The sequence below is a fragment of the Syngnathus typhle genome, linkage group LG22, assembly GCF_033458585.1.
Source record: "Syngnathus typhle isolate RoL2023-S1 ecotype Sweden linkage group LG22, RoL_Styp_1.0, whole genome shotgun sequence".
NCBI lineage: Eukaryota > Metazoa > Chordata > Actinopteri > Syngnathiformes > Syngnathidae > Syngnathus > Syngnathus typhle.
This window is the reverse complement of record NC_083759.1, coordinates 1,568,974-1,590,000: the sequence shown is the minus strand read 5'-3', so window position 1 is coordinate 1,590,000 and position 21,027 is coordinate 1,568,974. Positions and strand designations below refer to the sequence as shown.

Sequence of the window (21,027 nt, the reverse complement as noted above, 5' to 3'; positions counted from 1 at the left end):
ACTCAATCACTCTCACACACTCAATCACTCTCACACACTCAATCACTCTCACACACTCAATCACTCTCACACACACACACACTCACTCTCACACACTCATTCTCACTTATTCTCGCTCTCACACTCATTCTCACACTCATTCTCACTTATTCTCACTCTCACACTCACTCTCACACTCACTCTCACACTCACTCTCTCACTCACTCTCTCACTCACTCTCACACTCACTCTCTCACTCAGTCACACACTCCGTCACACACTCCGTCACACACTCCGTCACTCGCTCACTCACTCGCTCGCTCACTCACTCACTCACTCACTCACTCACTCACTCACTCACTCACTCACTCACTCACTCACTCACTCACTCACTCACTCACTCACTCACTCACTCTCTCACACGCTCAATCACTCTCACACGCTCAATCACTCTCACACTCATTCTCACTTATTCTCACACTCACTCACACGCTCGCTCACTCGCTCACTCACTCACTCACTCACTCACTCACTCACTCACTCACTCACTCACTCACTCACTCACTCACTCACACTCTCGCTCGCACTCTCGCTCGCTCACTCACTCACTCACTCACTCACTCACTCACTCACTCACACAGACACACAGACACTCACACAGACACTCACACAGACACTCACACAGACACTCACACAGACACTCACACAGACACTCACACAGACACTCACACAGACACTCACACAGACACTCACACAGACACTCACTCACACAGACACTCACACAGACACTCACTCACACAGACACTCACACAGACACTCACACAGACACTCACACAGACACTCACACAGACACTCACTCACTCACACAGACACTCACTCACACAGACACACAGACACTCACTCACTCACTCACACACTCACACACTCACACACTCACACACTCACACACTCACACACTCACACACTCACACACTCACACACTCTCTCACACACACACACTCACTCACACACTCAATCACTCTCACACACACACACTCACTCTCACACACTCAATCACTCTCACACTCATTCTCACTTATTCTCACTCTCACGCTCACTCTCACACTCACTCTCACACTCACTCACTCACACACTCACTCAGTCACTCACTCAGTCACTCACACTCTCGCTCGCTCGCACTCTCGCTCGCTCGCTCACTCAGTCACTCAGTCACTCACACTCTCGCTCGCTCGCACTCTCGCTCGCTCACTCAGTCACTCAGTCACTCACTCACTCAGTCACTCACTCACTCACTCACTCACTCACTCACTCACACACTCACACACTCACACACTCACACACTCACACACTCACTCTCACACGCTCAATCACTCTCACACTCATTCTCACTTATTCTCACACTCGCTCACACGCTCGCTCACTCGCTCACTCACTCACTCACTCACTCACTCACTCACACTCTCGCTCGCTCACTCACTCACTCACTCACTCACTCACTCACTCACTCACTCACTCACTCACACAGACACTCACTCAGACACTCACTCAGACACTCACTCAGACACTCACACAGACACTCACACAGACACTCACACAGACACTCACACAGACACTCACTCACTCACACACTCACACACTCACACAGACACTCACACAGCCACTCACACAGACACTCACTCACTCACTCACTCACTCACTCACTCACTCACTCACTCACTCAGTCACTCAGTCACTCAGTCACTCAGTCACTCAGTCACTCAGTCACTCGCACTCTCGCTCGCTCGCTCGCTCGCTCACTCACTCACACAGACACTCACTCACTCACACAGACACTCACTCACTCACTCAGACACTCACTCACTCACTCACTCACTCACTCACTCACTCACACAGACACTCACACAGACACTCACTCACTCACTCACTCACTCACTCACTCACTCACTCACTCAGACACTCACTCACTCAGACACTCACTCACTCAGACACTCACTCACTCAGACACTCACTCACTCAGACACTCACTCACTCAGACACTCACTCACTCAGACACTCACTCACTCAGACACTCACTCACTCAGACACTCACTCAGACACTCACTCAGACACTCACTCAGACACTCACTCAGACACTCACTCAGACACTCACTCAGACACTCACACAGCCACTCACTCACTCACTCACTCACTCACTCACTCACTCACTCACTCACTCACTCACTCACTCACTCACTCACTCACTCACTCACTCACTCACTCACTCACTCACTCACTCACTCACTCACTCACTCACTCACTCACTCACTCACTCACTCACTCACTCACTCACTCACTCACTCACTCACTCACTCACTCACACTCACTCACACTCACTCACACTCACTCACACTCACTCACACTCACACACACACACACACACACACACACACACACACACACACACACACACACACTCACACTCACACACTCACACACTCACACACTCACTCAGTCACTCACACTCTCGCTCGCACTCTCGCTCGCTCACTCACTCACTCACTCACTCACACACTCACACACTCACACACTCACACACTCACACACTCTCACACTCTCACACTCTCACACTCTCACACTCTCACACACACACACACACACTCTCACTCTCACTCTCACACACTCAATCACTCTCACTCTCACACACTCAATCACTCTCACTCTCACACACTCAATCACTCTCACACACTCAATCACTCTCACACACTCAATCACTCTCACACACTCAATCACTCTCACACACACACACACTCACTCTCACACACTCATTCTCACTTATTCTCGCTCTCACACTCATTCTCACACTCATTCTCACTTATTCTCACTCTCACACTCACTCTCACACTCACTCTCACACTCACTCTCACACTCACTCTCACACTCACTCTCTCACTCAGTCACACACTCACTCTCTCACTCAGTCACACACTCCGTCACACACTCCGTCACACACTCCGTCACTCACTCGCTCACTCACTCGCTCGCTCACTCACTCACTCACTCACTCACTCACTCACTCTCTCACACGCTCAATCACTCTCACACGCTCAATCACTCTCACACTCATTCTCACTTATTCTCACACTCACTCACACGCTCGCTCACTCGCTCACTCACTCACTCACTCACTCACTCACTCACTCACTCACTCACTCACTCACTCACACTCTCGCTCGCACTCTCGCTCGCTCACTCACTCACTCACTCACTCACTCACTCACTCACTCACTCACTCACACAGACACTCACACAGACACTCACACAGACACTCACACAGACACTCACTCACTCACTCACTCACTCACTCACTCACACAGACACTCACACAGACACTCACACAGACACTCACTCACTCACTCACTCACTCACTCACTCACTCACACAGACACACAGACACTCACTCACTCACACAGACACACAGACACTCACTCACTCACTCACACACTCACACACTCACACACTCACACACTCACACACTCACACACTCACACACTCTCACACACACACACACTCACTCACACACTCAATCACTCTCACACACACACACTCACTCTCACACACTCAATCACTCTCACACTCATTCTCACTTATTCTCACTCTCACACTCACTCTCACACTCACTCTCACACTCACTCACTCAGTCACTCACTCAGTCACTCACTCAGTCACTCACACTCTCGCTCGCTCGCACTCTCGCTCGCTCGCTCACTCAGTCACTCAGTCACTCAGTCACTCACACTCTCGCTCGCTCGCACTCTCGCTCGCTCGCTCACTCAGTCACTCAGTCACTCAGTCACTCAGTCACTCAGTCACTCAGTCACTCAGTCACTCAGTCACTCAGTCACTCACTCACTCACTCACACACTCACACACTCACTCTCACACGCTCAATCACTCTCACACTCATTCTCACTTATTCTCACACTCGCTCACACGCTCACTCACTCGCTCACTCACTCACTCACTCACTCACTCACTCACTCACTCACACTCTCGCTCGCTCACTCACTCACTCACTCACTCACTCACTCACTCACTCACTCACACAGACACTCACTCAGACACTCACTCAGACACTCACACAGACACTCACTCACTCACTCACTCACTCACTCACTCACACAGACACACAGACACTCACTCACTCACTCACTCACACAGACACACAGACACTCACTCACTCACTCACACACTCACACACTCACACACTCACACACTCTCACACACACACACACACTCACTCACACACTCAATCACTCTCACACACACACACTCACTCTCACACACTCAATCACTCTCACACTCATTCTCACTTATTCTCACTCTCACACTCACTCTCACACTCACTCTCACACTCACTCACTCACTCACTCAGTCACTCACTCAGTCACTCACTCAGTCACTCACACTCTCGCTCGCTCGCACTCTCGCTCGCTCGCTCACTCAGTCACTCAGTCACTCACACTCTCGCTCGCTCGCACTCTCGCTCGCTCGCTCACTCAGTCACTCAGTCACTCAGTCACTCAGTCACTCAGTCACTCACTCACTCACTCACTCACTCACTCACTCACTCACACACTCACTCTCACACGCTCAATCACTCTCACACTCATTCTCACTTATTCTCACACTCGCTCACACGCTCGCTCACTCGCTCACTCACTCACTCACTCACTCACTCACTCACTCACACTCTCGCTCGCTCACTCACTCACTCACTCACTCACTCACTCACTCACTCACTCACTCACTCACTCACACAGACACTCACTCAGACACTCACTCAGACACTCACACAGACACTCACACAGACACTCACACAGACACTCACTCACTCACTCACTCACACAGACACTCACACAGACACTCACACAGACACTCACTCACTCACTCACTCACTCACACAGACACTCACTCACTCACTCACACAGACACACAGACACTCACTCACTCACACACTCACTCACTCACTCACTCACTCACACACTCACACACTCACACACTCACACACTCACACACTCACACACTCTCACACTCTCACACTCTCACACACTCTCACACACACTCACTCACACACTCAATCACTCTCACACACACACACTCACTCTCACACGCTCAATCACTCTCACACTCATTCTCACTTATTCTCACTCTCACTCTCACACTCACTCTCACACTCACTCTCTCACTCTCTCACTCACACACTCACTCAGTCACTCACACTCTCGCTCGCACTCTCGCTCGCTCACTCACTCACTCACTCACTCACTCACTCACTCACTCACTCACTCACACAGACACTCACTCACTCACACAGACACTCACTCACTCACACAGACACTCACTCACTCACTCACTCACTCACTCACTCACTCACTCACTCACACAGACACTCACACAGACACTCACTCACTCACTCACTCACTCACTCACTCACACAGACACTCACTCCGTCACACACTCCGTCACACTCCGTCACACACTCCGTCACACACTCCGTCTCACAATCTCTCACACACTCAATCACTCTCACACACTCAATCACTCTCACACTTATTCTCACACTCGCACACTCACTCTCTCACTCACTCTCACCCTCCGTCTCACTCTCATACACACACTCACCCTCCGTCTCACTCTCACACTCACACACACACTCAATCACTCTCACGTGAAATGTAATTGGTTCGGTTAAGCTGTAGGTTAATGCTAACACTGTTGTCCATGTTTAGGTTTCAGGTCGTCTCCCCACCAGCGAATCCTCTCCAGCCACGGGATATTTGTCATGCGTGCAGAAGCCCGAGGCTGTGGTGCATGCCATGAAGGTGAGTGGAAGGGGTTGGGGCATGGTCTGCCCTTTGCAAGTTTTCTTTGGCCTCAGGATGTTTAGGCAGCTCATGGGACTTTGTGCCTTGCAGGTGCTGGAGGTGCATGAGAACTTGGACAAGCAGGTTCCTGAGGACTATGAAGATGACCTCAGCGAGAAAGAGAAGGCCATCGTCAGAGAGATGTGCAACGTACGTAAACATTGTCTCTTTCTACTTGTTCTCTCTCTTCTCATTGTCTTCCTTTCTTTTGCTCTCTTTCATTCTGTCTTTTTTCTGTCTGAAACTGTACAAGAAAAGATAACATGTGGCTTAGAGGGGAAAAAAAACCTTTATTCGTTTCAATTGCAGGTCGTGTGGAGGAAGTTGGGTGATGCAGCTGGCTCCAAACTGTCCATTCGCCAGCATCTGTCCGGCAACCAGTTCAAGGGGCCCATGTAATAATGCCAGCTGGTGACAGCATCAATGTTTTACCAGGGAAATCAATTGAGAACATTTTCCTCAATTGCTCTACCTGGTAAAACATTGGAGAGGAGGGAAAAAAAAAAAAAAAAAAAAACAGAATACTATCCACAACACTGCGTATCGCATAAGAGTTTTGGACTTTCCCACAGTGTTGCAGTCAGTTGACATTGGGTTGTGGGCCAGAGGTACCAACGCTGCGTGGGTTCAAGCACAGGTGCCGCACACATCTTACCATTTTGATATGAGCTACTGTAGTGCCCCCTACTGGGCACTACATCTCCTCAGAGTACACTTACGTTTTGACTGTAACGGGTTCTTGTTAGTTAATGCAATAAAGACATCTAAGATTTAGGTGTAGCCTAACTTTGGAAATTGTAGTTATTGTTTATGAATTATTTGCCCTGTCATGTTTATTGCTAGTGTAAAATGCTTTGGTTGTGTTAAGTGGTGTGGATCCACTGACTTAAGGCCCCTGTCCTCAGAGCAGCAAACGTTGACATTTGCTGCCCACGGTGGGGAAGGGGGCTTTGGCACCTTTTGGGCTCGTTTACAGTTAACATTGTCACTGTTAGCATTTGACTTTTGGTTCCAACAGAGACTGTTTACCACACAAGCTACACATTGTGAATACTATTTGTCACCGTGTCTACTGAAACGAGCCCAAATGGATGCTGTGTGCATGCTCGACAATCACGTTCTCAGGTCGGTGTCGCGTTTGCTACAAGACTGTTGACGCTGTGCATGTTCTTGTTAACCTTTTGTGGTTCTGACCAGTGTCTCAATCGCAAAATCTTTAAGGGATGCTTTTCTTATTCAGGCCATTCTCAGCAGTAAAATGTTCAAATTTGGTCTACAACAAATTCTCATGAACAATTAAATAAAGTATCATTTAAAGTAACATTTTCTTTTACATCAACTTAAAATGACATCACATGACCTCAGGACTCAGGAAATGACCAATCACATCTCCGCTTACAAATGTCACATGAGCCATGAATGGTCATTTGCTGACCCCTAAATCCAGGACCTCATTTTCAGTCAACAGCAAGAGGCAAACAGTTTTACTGCTGAAATTGGCTAAATAAATGAAGCATTCCTTTAACAAGTTCTCTTCTTGATGTCAGAAACAAGAGTTTGCAATGAGACGTGCAAAAACAACCCCAAACAAACATGTACACATTTCATTCTAAGCAAGCAGTATTAGGGCCACACTCCTAAAAAAAACAAAAGGATTAGCAAACAATTGTGACTGTAGCAAACTATAAGTTTATGTCAAAGTTCACAAATGTCGGCAAAAGCCCTGACGAGAACATTTCTTCACAAACACTCACAATTGTTCGCTGTACAACAAACTGAACACATGAAGTCAATTTTACCGCTTTTCTTTTAAACAAGGTCTTCAGTATTAATATATATAGTGATTTTTTCCCTCCAGTTCTGCTTCCCTCTTCAGTGTGGCCCTAATATTAATTTAATAACTCTTGGTAAAAAGTGTCCTTTTTTTTCTAGTAAGTGATTGGAAGCCATGATTCTCTTGTCAAAAAATGTACATAGACATTTGGAGTTGTGTTTTAAATTTGGAACACTTGTCTAATCAACAGCGCTGACACTCACTAGCATGACCGTAATGTCATCAATGTCTTCCTGTCCTTCTCAACGCATCTGAGCGGATCGCAGCTGGCTGACTGACTAGGCCACGTTTAGAATCAGAAGAGAAAATAAAACTACTTGTTGATACAACAGTGCTCCTGTCTGCTTCATTTTTGCACCAACACTGCACCCTTGTGGCAACACCAGAAACAGTTTAGACATTTCACAATGGCAAAATAAAACACAACAAGCCATCTCGGATACCAATTTTGAAAATTTCTGGGAAGACTGATTATTCTCACGTTGTACAATTTGTGGCTAGTGGGCCTCGCCTCTGTCTATACAGCTACTATTCCTGTCAAGTGTTGGTCCCTAACCTAGGTGTAAGAAAACTGAACAAAAAATGCAAATGACTTTTCCCAAAATGCCAATTTGACACATCCCCAAAGGTGAGAAGCAGAACCGTGCCTTGCTAACTTAAGGCACACAAGGGCAGAAAATCCCACCTGGTCGACCTAAACCACGACACGGTGTCAACAACACACTCCAAAAAATTAGACCGGCTCTATCGGCTGAAATTAATCTCATTTCATCTCATCCATCCACCACGGTTCATGGGCATGCCAGGTGGCGGGGGCAGGGGCACCTGTGGCTGGCCTTGCGGCACGGGCGGGGGCGGGTATCCGGCAGGGGGGAGGCCAATGGGCGGGGGTACGTGGGTGTGCGGCATGTGTGGCGGGGGAGGAAAGTTGGTGTAGCCCGGCGGCGGGTAGCTAGGAGGCATTGTGGGCGGCGGGTAGCCCGCAGGTGGAGGATGGGACGGTGGTGGGGCGCTGGGCGGCGGGTACACGTGGTAGGGTGGCATTGGGGGGGCGTAGGTTGGTGGCATGGGGGGCGCATAGGTGGGCGCCTCCGTCTTCATCATGGACTGGAGGTTCTGGTAGCCCTCGCCCGACATGTACGAGCTGGTGGTGGACATGACGTAGTTGGAGGGTGGCGGCGGAGGTGGCCGGTGAGGGAGGGGAGGGGGCGCGTGGGGCTGGTTAGGCGGTGGCGCGTGAGGTGGCGGCGGGGCTGCTTCGCTCGGGGCTTCCACTTCCGTGGGTGGGGCAGGGGCAGCGGGTTTGCGCTCTACAACAGACAAAAGAGGAAAAGATGTCACATTTTACAGGATGCTGCCAAACTTCTACGTGAAAATGTTGATGGAAAACTTTGATTATTGCATACCCGGTGGCGGCGGCGGCTGCGAAGTGGGCAGCGGCGGCATGGGGCTCTCCAGTCGAGGAATCTTTGATCCAGCTTGTTCTGAAGATGAAAGAACATTAAACATGTTCAAAGGTTCAAAATGTTTTCTAGCGATATTTAGGACGCGCGTGTGTGTGTGTGTACCTGAGGGCTTTGGTTCTTCCTTGGGGGAGGTCTGCGGGGAGAAAGATTTTAGTGGCCAGCGGCAGCAAAGGAATGCAAATGAGGCACCGGCTGGCTCGCTCACATGTGTCCGTTTGAGTTGTCGCGCTGGGCTCCCGCCTTGCGGGGACGCCTTCTTGGCCGGGGGCGGAGGCGGCGGAGGGTTGGCGGCTAATGGTGGCGCCGGGGGGGTGGGAGTCAGGACGGGGGCAGCGGACACCCGCTCCTTATCCTGCATCTGCTGGGGGATGGGCTTATTGCCGTGGGAGTACAAGTCCAGGATCTGATGGCAGATGTCTGATACGCAAAAACATTTTTATCTTTGCTGGAAAAGCATCAGTCCGTGTCAACGACTTTCAGGACGCGCCTTTACCTTCGAGGAGCTCAACGGGGACGTCTTGGACAAACTGCTCCCACCAGCGGCGCGACGATTGCTTTGCCGTCCACTCCTGGAGGTCGAACTTGCACAGGCGACCTGCCAGGTACATGACGGCCACCGCGATGATCTCCGGCTCCCACTGCAGCGACAGCATGGTGCACAGGCTGTTGGGTCGAATGGTGAATAGAGTTACTGCAGATCAACCCAATGTTTTCTGTTTCCAAAGGTCACGTGACGAGAGCCTCACCTGTCGTTGACGAAGGTCCAGGCCATCTGGAGCACCTTGCACACTTTATTCTTCTCCCCTTTACCGATGCAACAGGTCAAAGGTCAGTTGGCAACATTAAATGACAACCGTGGCCGTCTTCACAAAATGGCGTCAACCTTTGAGCTGCTTGACGTAACGCAGGAGGAACATGTAAGGGTGCTCGACTTGCAGGTCAAACTTGATGGTCTGCAGCAGAATTCGCTCCAACACCATCACCTCCTCCTGGAACACGCACACACTTTGGTTTTAGCTCGGTCTTCTAAATCAACTTTTATCCCTAACATGTAAAAATGTTTGCAAAGTGGACCTTGGGGTCATCTCCAAACTGCGCAAACTGCACATCGTTGAGCAAACTGCGCGCCGTCTTGATGATGTCTTTGCACTTTTTGGGCGTTTCCTCCACTTTGCCCGCCAGAAAGAGACAACAAGCTCCCGTCACCTATAACACAAACATCGCTTTTCTGTTAAAACAGTGAAAACTTTGGTAATTAAAATGTTGCCTCTACTTCCTCAGGATTAAAAAAATAATAATAAGTGTACTTTATGAAATAGGTGTACTCGATTTTTTTTACCCTCAGAGGATTGGACTCGTCACAAAAAATTCCTTCAAAGGAAATCTTAACTCATGAAAAAATAACCGGTAAAATGTATTGTAACATCTTTACTGAGGGGGAAAAAGTATAGCAAAAATGACCGGTTTATAAAAACCTTTTCCGTGCCCTGACAAGAACTTACATATCTGGGGAACTGCTTGAAAGAGTGAAACATGTAGAAACGGTGGAAGTAGATGATGCCCGTCGCCAGTGTGTCGTAATGTCTACCAGTCGTCAAGGAAGCAAAGACCGATTCTACGCTACATTATGGGTGCTTTCTGAAAAGTTCGGTCACAAAAGAGGATACAGGCCGAGTTTGGTGCCCACGTCGAATATGAAGCGGGCTCCCTCTCTGCGGTAGCGGGCTTCGGTGCCCGGGTCCAGGCCTTCCGACTGAGAGGGCGTGTGTGCTAAATCTTTCTTGTCCCAGTACCAGCATGGTTTGATGTGGTCCAACATGACCTGCTGCTGCGCCGCCGCCGCATTTTCTTTCGACTCCTTATTCAGCTGGGGAGAGGCCACAGAGGAAGAGGCCCCCGCGTTGACTGCCTGCTGGACAGAACAAAACTTGAGAACTTAGGCATACGTGCTTCAGCAGTATTTCAGTAAGATAACACACATTTTAGGTTGACTAAAAATAATACAGAAAAGATACATAGAGTAACGCCGGAATTGAATGACCTGTACCTTTCCAAGCAGCTTAGGTCGCCTAGTTACCCCCAGCATTAATGTATTCATAGCGTTAGTCCCGCGTCATAGGTAGTTTGAAAGTAAACGCTGAAAGTGGCTTCGTTAAGTCAAAACAAGACCACCAATGTTATTAATCAGCCGAGCCCGCATTTGAGTTCGTAAAATACGAAATAATGAAAAACGTCAACGCTTCAATTTGCCATGGTTTACGCGTCGCTGACGAGCGAGGTTAGCTAGTCGTTAGCTGCTAACGACCTGTAGCATGCTAAGCGGACAGGTAAAGACCAATATTTGTCTAAAGTTGCATATTTCTCAAAACAGAACGTGTCCTACCTTTAACATGTAGTTTGTGGCGTATATAAACAAACTTCCGGACAACTAGAAAGCACGATAGATAGTTGGCTCGAAATAAGCTAGCAAACGGCATCCATCCATTCAATTGGTAAGAGAGTCGCCATTGTGGATTCCGTCGGATGTTACGTTTGTGGCGGATGTGACGTCATGATGCATGCGTTTGACTTTTCTTTCAACACTTCGTACATTAAAGGCATTACTGTCAATTTCTGAAAAATCCCACACATTACTAAAGCAGACTACTACAATTGGCGTTACAAATCTGTAAATGTAAAGTGCAATTATTAGGATTTTTAATGCGCTGTTACCGTTTGAAGTTGTACTTGCGATAACGAACCCTAGAGGGAGCCAAGTAACTACTTGGCAACGTCTACAAGCCGTGGATGAGATGTTTCATTTAATCAAATATGACACCCGACATTGTTCATAAAAAAAGGTATTTGAGATCAAGAAGACAAGTGGTGTCTAATTCAATCAAATGTGAGTCTTGACAGTCTTTGCAATTATTACTTATGCTATAATCGTGTTTTGCTTTAAAATGAAAGGATACATAAGTATGCAATGTTACGCAGAGGTGTACTTATTACAATTTTATAGACAAATGATATTTATAGTCACTGAAGAGAGTTGGGCTGTGTGAGTTAAATCTTTTTTTCTTCTAGGCGGGGGCACAGCAAAAAAAATAATTGGGAGCGACCAACAGGGAACAACTCCAAAAAACATGTAGTAACACATCAATTTAGCTCCTAATATTGCCTAAACAATTAAAAGTAATGTCGAGTGACACGAGCAGCTGTGAAAAAGCACGTTTCTGAATGACATCGATGGACCCGCCTTGATTTGTCTGTGCAAGGCTGGCGGCTGGCGCACCTCCGAGACGCACTAGCGGTGAATCATTTAGGTGCCCCGATTAAAAATGGGGAATCTGCATTCATTATAAATTCATCGGTGCTCGGACAAATCCTCTTAACTGGTGGCAGGAATTGTCAGAATGGAAAAGGAGTAAGAGCCTCGTCTGCTTGTATCGCCTGTAGCAAGGGAGCGTCTCAATGTGTCTCTCACGTCAACACACACACACAGGCACACACACATACACTCACGGATTCCACAGTAAATCAGCTTATGAATAATATATCTATCTACTTTCTTTATTAATATTAAACATTGCATAATGAAGCACTGCGCATTCAGATGAGTGCAATATTCATATTCCCATGAAGTGGACCTCTCATTGTTTATGAGCTTTGATGCATCCAAATGGGTGCGACCTTTGACCCCAAGGGGGCCGCATTGCCTTCTTTTGTTCCTTTTTTTTTTTTTTTAAAACCACTTTTGACTCATAAAAACTGCATTGTGGACGCTGTTTGTCCTCCTTTGGGTTGGCCTATTTTTTTGGGTCACTTTTTTCAAAGAGGCACAGTTTTAAATTTGCTGTATTTTTTTTTAGCTTTTAAAGGGTATTCTATTATTAGTATTACACAGAAATGTACATCTTAAAAAATCTGAATTTCATATTTCCTATAATATACTTTAAAATTATTTTGTAATCTTTATTTATTTAATATTACTCATGTTTTTTTACTTTCAGGATCCTCTTTTGCAAATATCTTTTCCCTCGCATTTTGTATTAAATATTTTTTGGAAATATTTTCTTTTACATTTGACTAACATACTATTTTAGTTTCACGTTATATATATTATTATCAATAGTATTCTTATGAAACATGTCATGCGCCTATTTGTTAAATGTCATGTAATGGGACATAATTAGCTTCATTTGCATGCTTCTTGTTACGCTTGGAGGATTTTAAAACGTGACTTAAAATGTCACCTGTTCACACTTTTACAATGTGTACAGTTGCACCCAGGTACAGACTATTTCTACAACCATCACTCATATAAGGAACTTTTATTTTTGCATTTGTATCAAAGCGACGAGCCTTTTTTTAGTGTCTTTTGTTCGACGTCCGAGGTTCTTGCTAGCCCCGTTAGCGCATCCAAACTTTCTTGAGCATTCTTCTAAACACCCTGCGGTGCGTTCAGGTACCCGACGGCTAGGCGGCGGAACTCGGCGTGTCCCCTCGGAGGCAACACTTTGGACTTAAAACATTTCCCGTGTCCACAAACGGTATTTGCGGTGTGCGCCGCAGCCACCCCGCATGCAGCCTAAACTGCCTGCGCGTACAAGCTATAATGGAGACATTGATGTATTATTGAGAGCACCCACGGGTGAGGATCAAGGGAGCCGGGGAGAGTGAGTGTGTGTTAGAGAACTTAGGTTTGTGGTTTTCTTTTAGTATTCATGGAGGCCGGTGATTGGGGGGGGGGGGGGGGGGGGGAAGCAACCCCCCAAAAGTTGGGAGCTCTACAGCAACACAAACTGTGGACCAACGCATGGCAACTTATGCTTCCACGACACTCGCACATCAATTTCATTGCAACACTGCAGAGAGAGTGTGAAGTCACTTCATAAAGAGCTGCTTCAAACCAAAATGGCTCACTTCCTGTTCCTTTTTGAGCATGACTTCTGAGGTTTTTTTGGGGGGTAGTTAGCGATTGTTAAAACTATTTTTTTTTTTAAATGACATCAAAATGTTTTTTTCAGACGGACTTGAGGCAGATTTTGCCAAATTTTAGGGGGCGCTACTTTCGACGGCCGTCACCGTGCCATCTCTATCTCTGTCCTCGGTGCGTCTGCCGAGGTTACGTCTACTTGAGCCAGAGCTGAGATGACATTTCATTTATATAAATAATTAGTGGCCCTGAAAGTCCCTCAGGTCTGCCCTGCAGCAATCAAACTTCTAATGCTCTTAAAATTGCTCACCATCTTTTATTAATGGCCCGGCGTTAAATGTATCGCCGCTGCGGCGAGCGGGAGGGCAAACGCTTCTTCTTTTTCTTTTGCTCCACCAGGAAATAGTGTCAACATTTAAACGGCGCTGTTTTATGTTGGACAATGTAGTTCCAGTGCTTAACATGAGGTCGCCTCTGGAAACGGTGAGGGCTCATTAGTGCTTTCTAATAGCCCTGAACTTTATCAAATGTAGTAATAACCCAATTAAGCAATGAAAAGAAATGACATTTATCGCGACTCCTGGCGTGCACCACTTGCCCACCGGGGGCAGTATAATACAGTAAGAAGACAAACGAAGACAACTTTCACAACTACGGCAAGTGACTCACTACTCAGGGTGTATTTGAAGGTTTGCCATTTTCAAAAATGTGTAAAGTGCATCGGTGTAGCATTAGCGTACCTTAATTGATGGAACTTGATGATATTGTGTGCTAAAAAACTAATGTTCTATGTCAAATCTGGGGAAAAAGTATTTGTTTTAGTTATCATTAGCAAGGCTTTTATGATCAAAATTGGCATATTTTTATCAAAATAACCTACAGTGTTTATTTTCAGTCCGGTTCTGTCTTTTTATTTTTACTTCTACTGCAGTTCTTTGCAGGGAAAGCATTAGGAAAAGGACTTGAGCGGATCAACAGAGGGCGCTGTTGTCTCACAACATGGGTGTCTACGGTCATGACATCGACCAATATCAGCATGCTTCTAGTTCTTGTCAACCACATCGCTGTAAACTACAAGGCATTATTTATTTTATACTTTTTTTTTAAAATTATATAAGCATTAGAACTTTTCCTCTTAAGTGACTTTCTTTTGCTTTTCGATTGGCTGACATACCGGTTTATTATGCGTAAAAAATATATTTTTTAAAACGTTATACTCGAGTGTGACATTCAGAAATAAGTCAAAAGTGTCACCTTTTAATAACGTGCTTCCGATTGGCTAAATCAACAAACAGCGCCCCCTGTTGGTCTGGCGTGCACGTGGCACCCTGCAAACGCACTATCATGTTACGATTTTTCTGCTGGAATACTTCTGTTGTAAATAACAAAAGACTACTATAACAGGGGTGGGCACATGCAGGCATCAGCCTTTGGCCCCATTTGATCCTGCTGGCACATCTCAAAACGCCCGCAAACACGCACGCGCGTGCGCCCGCCGCGCGCAGACACAAATGGGGTCGTCTTCTTAAACAAGACCCAACAGGGAAAGCAGGAGGAAACATTTGGACTCTCTTGTTGGACAAGAAGGAGAAAGAGAAGAAGGAGGAGGTGTCTTGTCTGCCCGTGCATTCTCTCTCGCTCGCTCTCTTTCTCTGCCTCGCTCTCTCGTTCTCTCTCTCTTTCTCTCTCCATCAGCGAGTCTCCCGCCACAGGAGCCAAGAGTTGCCGTTCCGAGCGCCGATGCCAAAACGCACACAAGGAGCCGGTGCCAAAGGGTCATTTTTTTTTCCAGTGCACCACCACCACCACCACCACCAGCACCAGCAGCGGAAAGAGGAAGGTGCTTGCAGCGGGATCCTAAATTAACACTGACAAGAAAGCGGCATCGCGGCGCAGGATTTCGCAGCTTTTTGTTTTGGTTTTGGCATTGTGGCTTCTTCCTGCTCCCGCTGCGCGCGTCCAGGTGTTTTGTCTGCCCCGAAGAAGGACAGCGCAGCGCAGCGCGTAGCCTGCATCCTTTTTCTGCCCGCCAAACTTGCGCAGCAATTGTCGAGGAAGACGCGCAAATAAAATAAAACACACATTTTAAAAAGAGGAGTAAGGGTCCGGTCCACGCGAGAGCCACAGCAGACCGACACAACGGTCCGAGCCGACTCCAAGTGCCGTTCACCGGGCAATGCCAGAGTAAATGCCGGGGCGATGTCCCGCCGCAAGCAGGTGAACCCGCAGCACTTGTCATTGAGCCACCGGGAGACGGCACCAGGTGAGATGCACGCCGAACCCTCCGCAACATCTTATCTTTGCCCGCCGCGGAAAAAAACGCGCGTCGATATTATTTGGATTTCAACTGGGACTCGGGCGAATTCAAATAACTCGCATTTTCGACACGGCACGTTTAAAACAGGACGAAACAAAGTTGAAATAGCAGCCGAAAAATTCAACCGCGTCACTTAAAACACTCGCGTTTAATTTGGTCATCATTTAATGGCGAGACAGACGGGCTTTTTTTTTTCGCGCAAAACAACGTGCGACGAGAAAGTCGCCACAACAATTGATTGTTTTGCTAAACGTGCGCCGTATTTGTTCAACTGCAAAAATGCATTTTTTCCCCCCTTTTGCACAAAACAATGTTTTAAACGTGTGCATTGCACATGCACGACCACGCCAATTGCACGCCTGCATCAAGCTGTTTTTGCTTCTTCTTGCAATCATCACACACACAAATCGCGCACTATATAAAGTTTGTTTCAACAGAACAAAGCATGCATGACGAGATAAGAACTTTTGCTCATTTGATTTCTTTAAAGAACTTATCTTGTCACGGGCATTTGTGATCATACACACTTATCTATTTGCTGTGTGTAAAAGATTAAAAGTGTCCTATAATCCGAATCCTAATATCAATTTGAACCTTCATCTCCTCCGTGCTGCCTGCCTGCCTGCCTGCCGCTCGATTCAATTTGATAGACGAGGCCTAATCGCACTAATTCAATGCACACCAGCTCATGATGTAATCTGTGGCCAATGTTTTGTGTGTGTGTGTGTGTGTGTGTTACAAATTATTGATCCCCATCACTTAGTGAGACAATTGGGGAGCTCTTTCATGCAATTTCTCATTATTGCAGAGTTTTATTATTGTTATTATTACCATGGCTAAGGCACATTGGATGCTTTGCAATATTTTAATGAGTCAAGTTGATTGATGTGCAGACAATTAATTTTAGAATGTGGAGGAGCAAAAAAAAAAAAAAAAAAAAAAAATCCCAAACTACAGTTGTACCTCGGGGCATGTGTGTCAAGTGTGCTCATGTGTGTGTGACACTTACCTGTATGCATTATGACCAAAAAAAAAAAAAAAAAGTTTGCATATTTTCATTTGTCTGCTGCAGGGGACAAATTTGGCATAACAGTTAAATATTTCCCACCCCCGCTTGCAGCCATGGGTCACTTTGTTTGACGTCTTTTTTTTTTTTTTTTTTTCTGGTCGCTTTGCATAACTTACAGACACGCACACAGAGAGACACGCACAGACCTGCTTTTGAACTTGAGCCACACAACGGTGTGAAGAAGTGTCTTGCTGATTGGGAGGACAAGATGGTTGGTTGACGTCGTAAAATAGACGGGCCTCAATCTGGTCCTACCTGTTCTCGCACACCACACACAGATACACAGCGGATGAGCGACAAAGTGTTTGTCTTGTTTACTCAGGCTCGCTCCAGACGTCTAAAAAGATGAGTCAAATCATTATTTGGGCTCTGTGGGTGCGCATGTGCCGAGCGGAAGCTTGAATGTCAGCTCAGTAGGGCAAAGCCCTCACACCAAGGCCAAACCGTTTCAATTCGAACTCCGACGAAGCTTTCGCTAGAGCTTTTGCATTGCTGTCGTCCCGCTTCGGAACCGATAACTGCGATCAGCAAGTGTGTGTGTGTGTGTGTGTGTGTGGGCAAATATCTACAGAGCCCAAATCATTCAAATTTAGACACACACACACTGAAATTTAATTCCGTGTGTTATTAAAAGTTAGCAAAATATATATATATGTTTAAAAAAATCGGTCTTGGTACAAGACAAACCAGTCTAAAATCCGTCTGTCGATTTGGTTTAATGCTGTTCTACAAGTCACAACTGTGGCAAAAAAATGAGTTAGAAGTGTGTGTGTGTGTGTGTGTGTGTAGCGGAAGTTTGAATGTCACCCCCAGTGTGCCCTGCCCACCTCTGCCAAGTCAAAAGCAATCACAATTTGGATGTGGTGAAGACACGCCTCCATCTCGTTTTGTCCTTTAATTTGGCTGTACAATCAAAATCAAACTCATTATATATAGGTTAATTGAATTTATTCAATTGAATTTTTTATCAAATTTATTTAATTGGATTTATATAGCATGAGTGCTTCATATGTATTAGTAGTATAGTCAAAATCAGAATGACAATACTTCATCTACAAGAATTAAAACAAGAAAAAATAAATTGGAAACTCGAACTTGTCTAAAGTTGGGGATGTTCAAATGCCATCTTTTTTGTGGGGGTCGTCATGTGGGAAAAAACCCCAACTCAACTTTTACCTCAGGAACTTCATTGAAAATTTAGAAGGAAGGGGAAAAAGTGTGCACAGGCTCTTCTACTCCAATTCAAACTCAGATGTTCTAGTAGGCTTTTACTGACATTTATTCTTTTGCTTTCTCGCAGAGGCCCGAAGTTTTTGCGCTAACGCCGACCGCTATCCGGAACTGTTCATAATCCCCCTGATTTTTTTTATAGCACAAAATCCTGTCAATCGAATAGGGGTGTGTCGACTTTTTATATCCACCGTCTCTCAGCTGAGCTAGGCTAACGTTAGCCCTGGCATCGTCAATGAACGGTTGCAGTTCAATCTTTGTTGCGCCAATGAACATTAACAAAAAATGTTTACTCAAAACGGGAATAATAATCGCCACATTGACACTTGAATCCACCCCGAGATTTTCATCAATTCATAACCATAATTATCGAGTAAACATCTTTGTCATGTTTTGTATAAGAGCGCGTGAGACGGCGTTATGAAACCAAAGTACGACGACGTCGTCGGTTTCTGGCTAGCGTGGCGAGCAGGCCGCAGTCATCAAGCCCAACTTGTTCTCAAACTGGGTTTGGAGACCAACGCGAAGCAACCTCGCCGCGGGCCAATTCCAATTACTGTTTACACTCAGACAACACACACACACACACAGAGATGAAAAACGGTCAAATTGTCTCACTTTGGACTTGAGCTTGTCACTGTGGGCTATTTCCTCAAGGTGGATTGTTCCGGTTTTCCGCCATCGGATCGCACCTCGGCTGGAGGAGGCAGAGAAGATTTGATTAAGTCAACACGAAACAACCTTTTTTTTCTTTTTTTCTTTAAGGGAATAACGTAAAAAGGCAAGCGTGAGTTGAGGTGTCAACTGTCAGGCAGGTGTCCGCTTACACGAGAAGTCGCCGCAGGTGGCCGGCCGCCATTCTCGCAGTCATCCGAGTCACGCGGATGATGAGCCCCGCGGACCTCGGCGGGGGCACCCACCAGAATGGCGACATATTTCCCCACAGCCGAGCGAGGCTTCGCGGAATCGAACCCCTTTCGTGGTAGCCGCCGGCCTCGAGCTGGAAACAAGATTTCAAAAAGTATCTTACATGAGGTGGAACTTGCCATTACCAGTTCAATTTATTCCAAAAATGCTTTGCGCTGTGAGTCAGATTTCAAGTTTCAAGCAATTTTCAGATACATTGTCACTCGAGTGGGGGAAAAAAACAAAATAAAAAATCTCACACCCAAACTAAGCCCCGCCCTTTAAAGGCTCACACCACACTACATCTGTTGTTGCTACAAACTTAATTGAGCGGTGGCGTCAAAGCACTACTTGTACATTAGATATTGCTTTGGCCTGATCTCAGCAGGCATCAAGTGGCTGGCAATCACAAAACAGCGCCTTTTGGCATTTTTATGGCGAGCCGAGCTTTTTCATCACAGCGCCCCGACGATAATTTTACCACCTCTTCTATAATTTGAGGTCTTTGCTCGTCAATCCTCGAGTCACACGAGCTGCCCTTGCTCCCTCTGCCGCAGACAAAATGGAGATTGACAGACTGTTTTTTGTTTTACATCTAACGTGAACTTTAGCATGGTTGTTAGTCGCTTGACGAAAAGGCGGCGTCACATATAGCCGATGCGCCTTTCCCTGATCTGATCAACACTTTCCCCCTTCTTTATTTGCACCATATGGCAACACACACACACACACACACACACACACACATACGGTGTGTGAGCATAAGCAAGCAGACGACTTGCTCGCAGGCGTTGATTGGCTCCCGATTGGCTGTCGGCCATTTCACTTTGTTCCCTCATTTTGCTTTAATATTTTAACGTCGTCAGCCGAGCATATCTGATGAATTTTGTACGCCGCTCGCTCGCTCGTTATCTTATCGCGGAAAAGTTTGTCAAACGCCGATGCCTATCTTGCCACGTCATGCCTCGTCGTCTGCGGGGGCTCGGCCGTCCGGAGCGTTCCCCCGCCTGCGGGGGCGGCGGAGGCTAAAGCGAGGCCGCTTGTCGTTTGAATTTTTGATTGCAACCATCTGCGATGTCGTCGCCCGTGTCGTTTATTCCCGACGGGAGCGAGACTCACCAACATGCGAGCAGCCCTATCACCCCCTCCCCAGCCCCTGCCCCCCCCCCAGGGTATAGAATGTGTGTGTGTGTGTGTATAACTGGGAAAATCAAGAAGGGGAGGGGAGTGAGAATTTTTGCTGAAAAATTCCCTTTTCTCTAAATTTTCCAGATGAACCTTGGAAAAAAAATCTAGAAGCCAAACATATGTTAAACAAAGTGCGAAATGATTTCAAAGCATAAAAGGAAAAAAGAAAATTAAAAGTAAAAAAAAAAATAAAGTTTGGGATACAGAGGGGAAAAAA

At 46.5% G+C, this 21,027-nt stretch overlaps 3 protein-coding genes across 6 annotated transcripts in view; 2 read left to right on the top strand and 1 right to left on the bottom strand.

Annotated features, from left to right (window-relative positions):
- The window catches only part of ccdc85cb (coiled-coil domain containing 85C, b), a 22,819-nt gene extending 16,415 nt beyond the window's left edge, over positions 1-6,404 (top strand). For both annotated transcript variants that reach the window (XM_061270506.1, XM_061270505.1), the window contains 3 exons: positions 5,748-5,840; positions 5,934-6,032; positions 6,192-6,404. In XM_061270506.1, the coding sequence (XP_061126490.1) occupies positions 5,748-5,840; positions 5,934-6,032; positions 6,192-6,281 (282 nt within the window). In that variant the 3' untranslated portion in view covers positions 6,282-6,404. The remainder of the gene's footprint in view (positions 1-5,747; positions 5,841-5,933; positions 6,033-6,191) is intronic.
- Positions 6,153-21,027, bottom strand: part of ccnk (cyclin K) — an 18,255-nt gene continuing 3,380 nt past the window's right edge. Inside the window, exons 3-15 of one of the 3 annotated variants that reach the window (XM_061270486.1) lie at positions 19,544-19,716; positions 19,335-19,413; positions 17,633-17,741; positions 10,850-11,091; positions 10,685-10,766; positions 10,257-10,388; positions 10,066-10,171; positions 9,929-9,986; positions 9,676-9,845; positions 9,388-9,599; positions 9,285-9,315; positions 9,123-9,200; positions 6,153-9,026 (exon numbers count right to left, since the gene is read on the bottom strand). In XM_061270486.1, coding sequence (XP_061126470.1) covers positions 8,485-9,026; positions 9,123-9,200; positions 9,285-9,315; positions 9,388-9,599; positions 9,676-9,845; positions 9,929-9,986; positions 10,066-10,171; positions 10,257-10,388; positions 10,685-10,766; positions 10,850-11,001 — 1,563 coding nt within the window. In that variant the 5' untranslated portion in view covers positions 11,002-11,091; positions 17,633-17,741; positions 19,335-19,413; positions 19,544-19,716 and the 3' untranslated portion in view covers positions 6,153-8,484. Of the gene's footprint in view, positions 9,027-9,122; positions 9,201-9,284; positions 9,316-9,387; positions 9,600-9,675; positions 9,846-9,928; positions 9,987-10,065; positions 10,172-10,256; positions 10,389-10,684; positions 10,767-10,849; positions 11,095-11,565; positions 11,794-17,632; positions 17,742-19,334; positions 19,414-19,543; positions 19,717-21,027 lie in introns of those variants that run through there. The other 2 variants (XM_061270484.1, XM_061270485.1) reach the window with 2 other exon arrangements.
- The window catches only part of bcl11bb (BCL11 transcription factor B b), a 26,549-nt gene continuing 21,034 nt past the window's right edge, over positions 15,513-21,027 (top strand). The window contains exon 1 of the mRNA XM_061270463.1: positions 15,513-16,363. Coding sequence (XP_061126447.1) covers positions 16,300-16,363 — 64 coding nt within the window. The 5' untranslated portion in view covers positions 15,513-16,299. The remainder of the gene's footprint in view (positions 16,364-21,027) is intronic.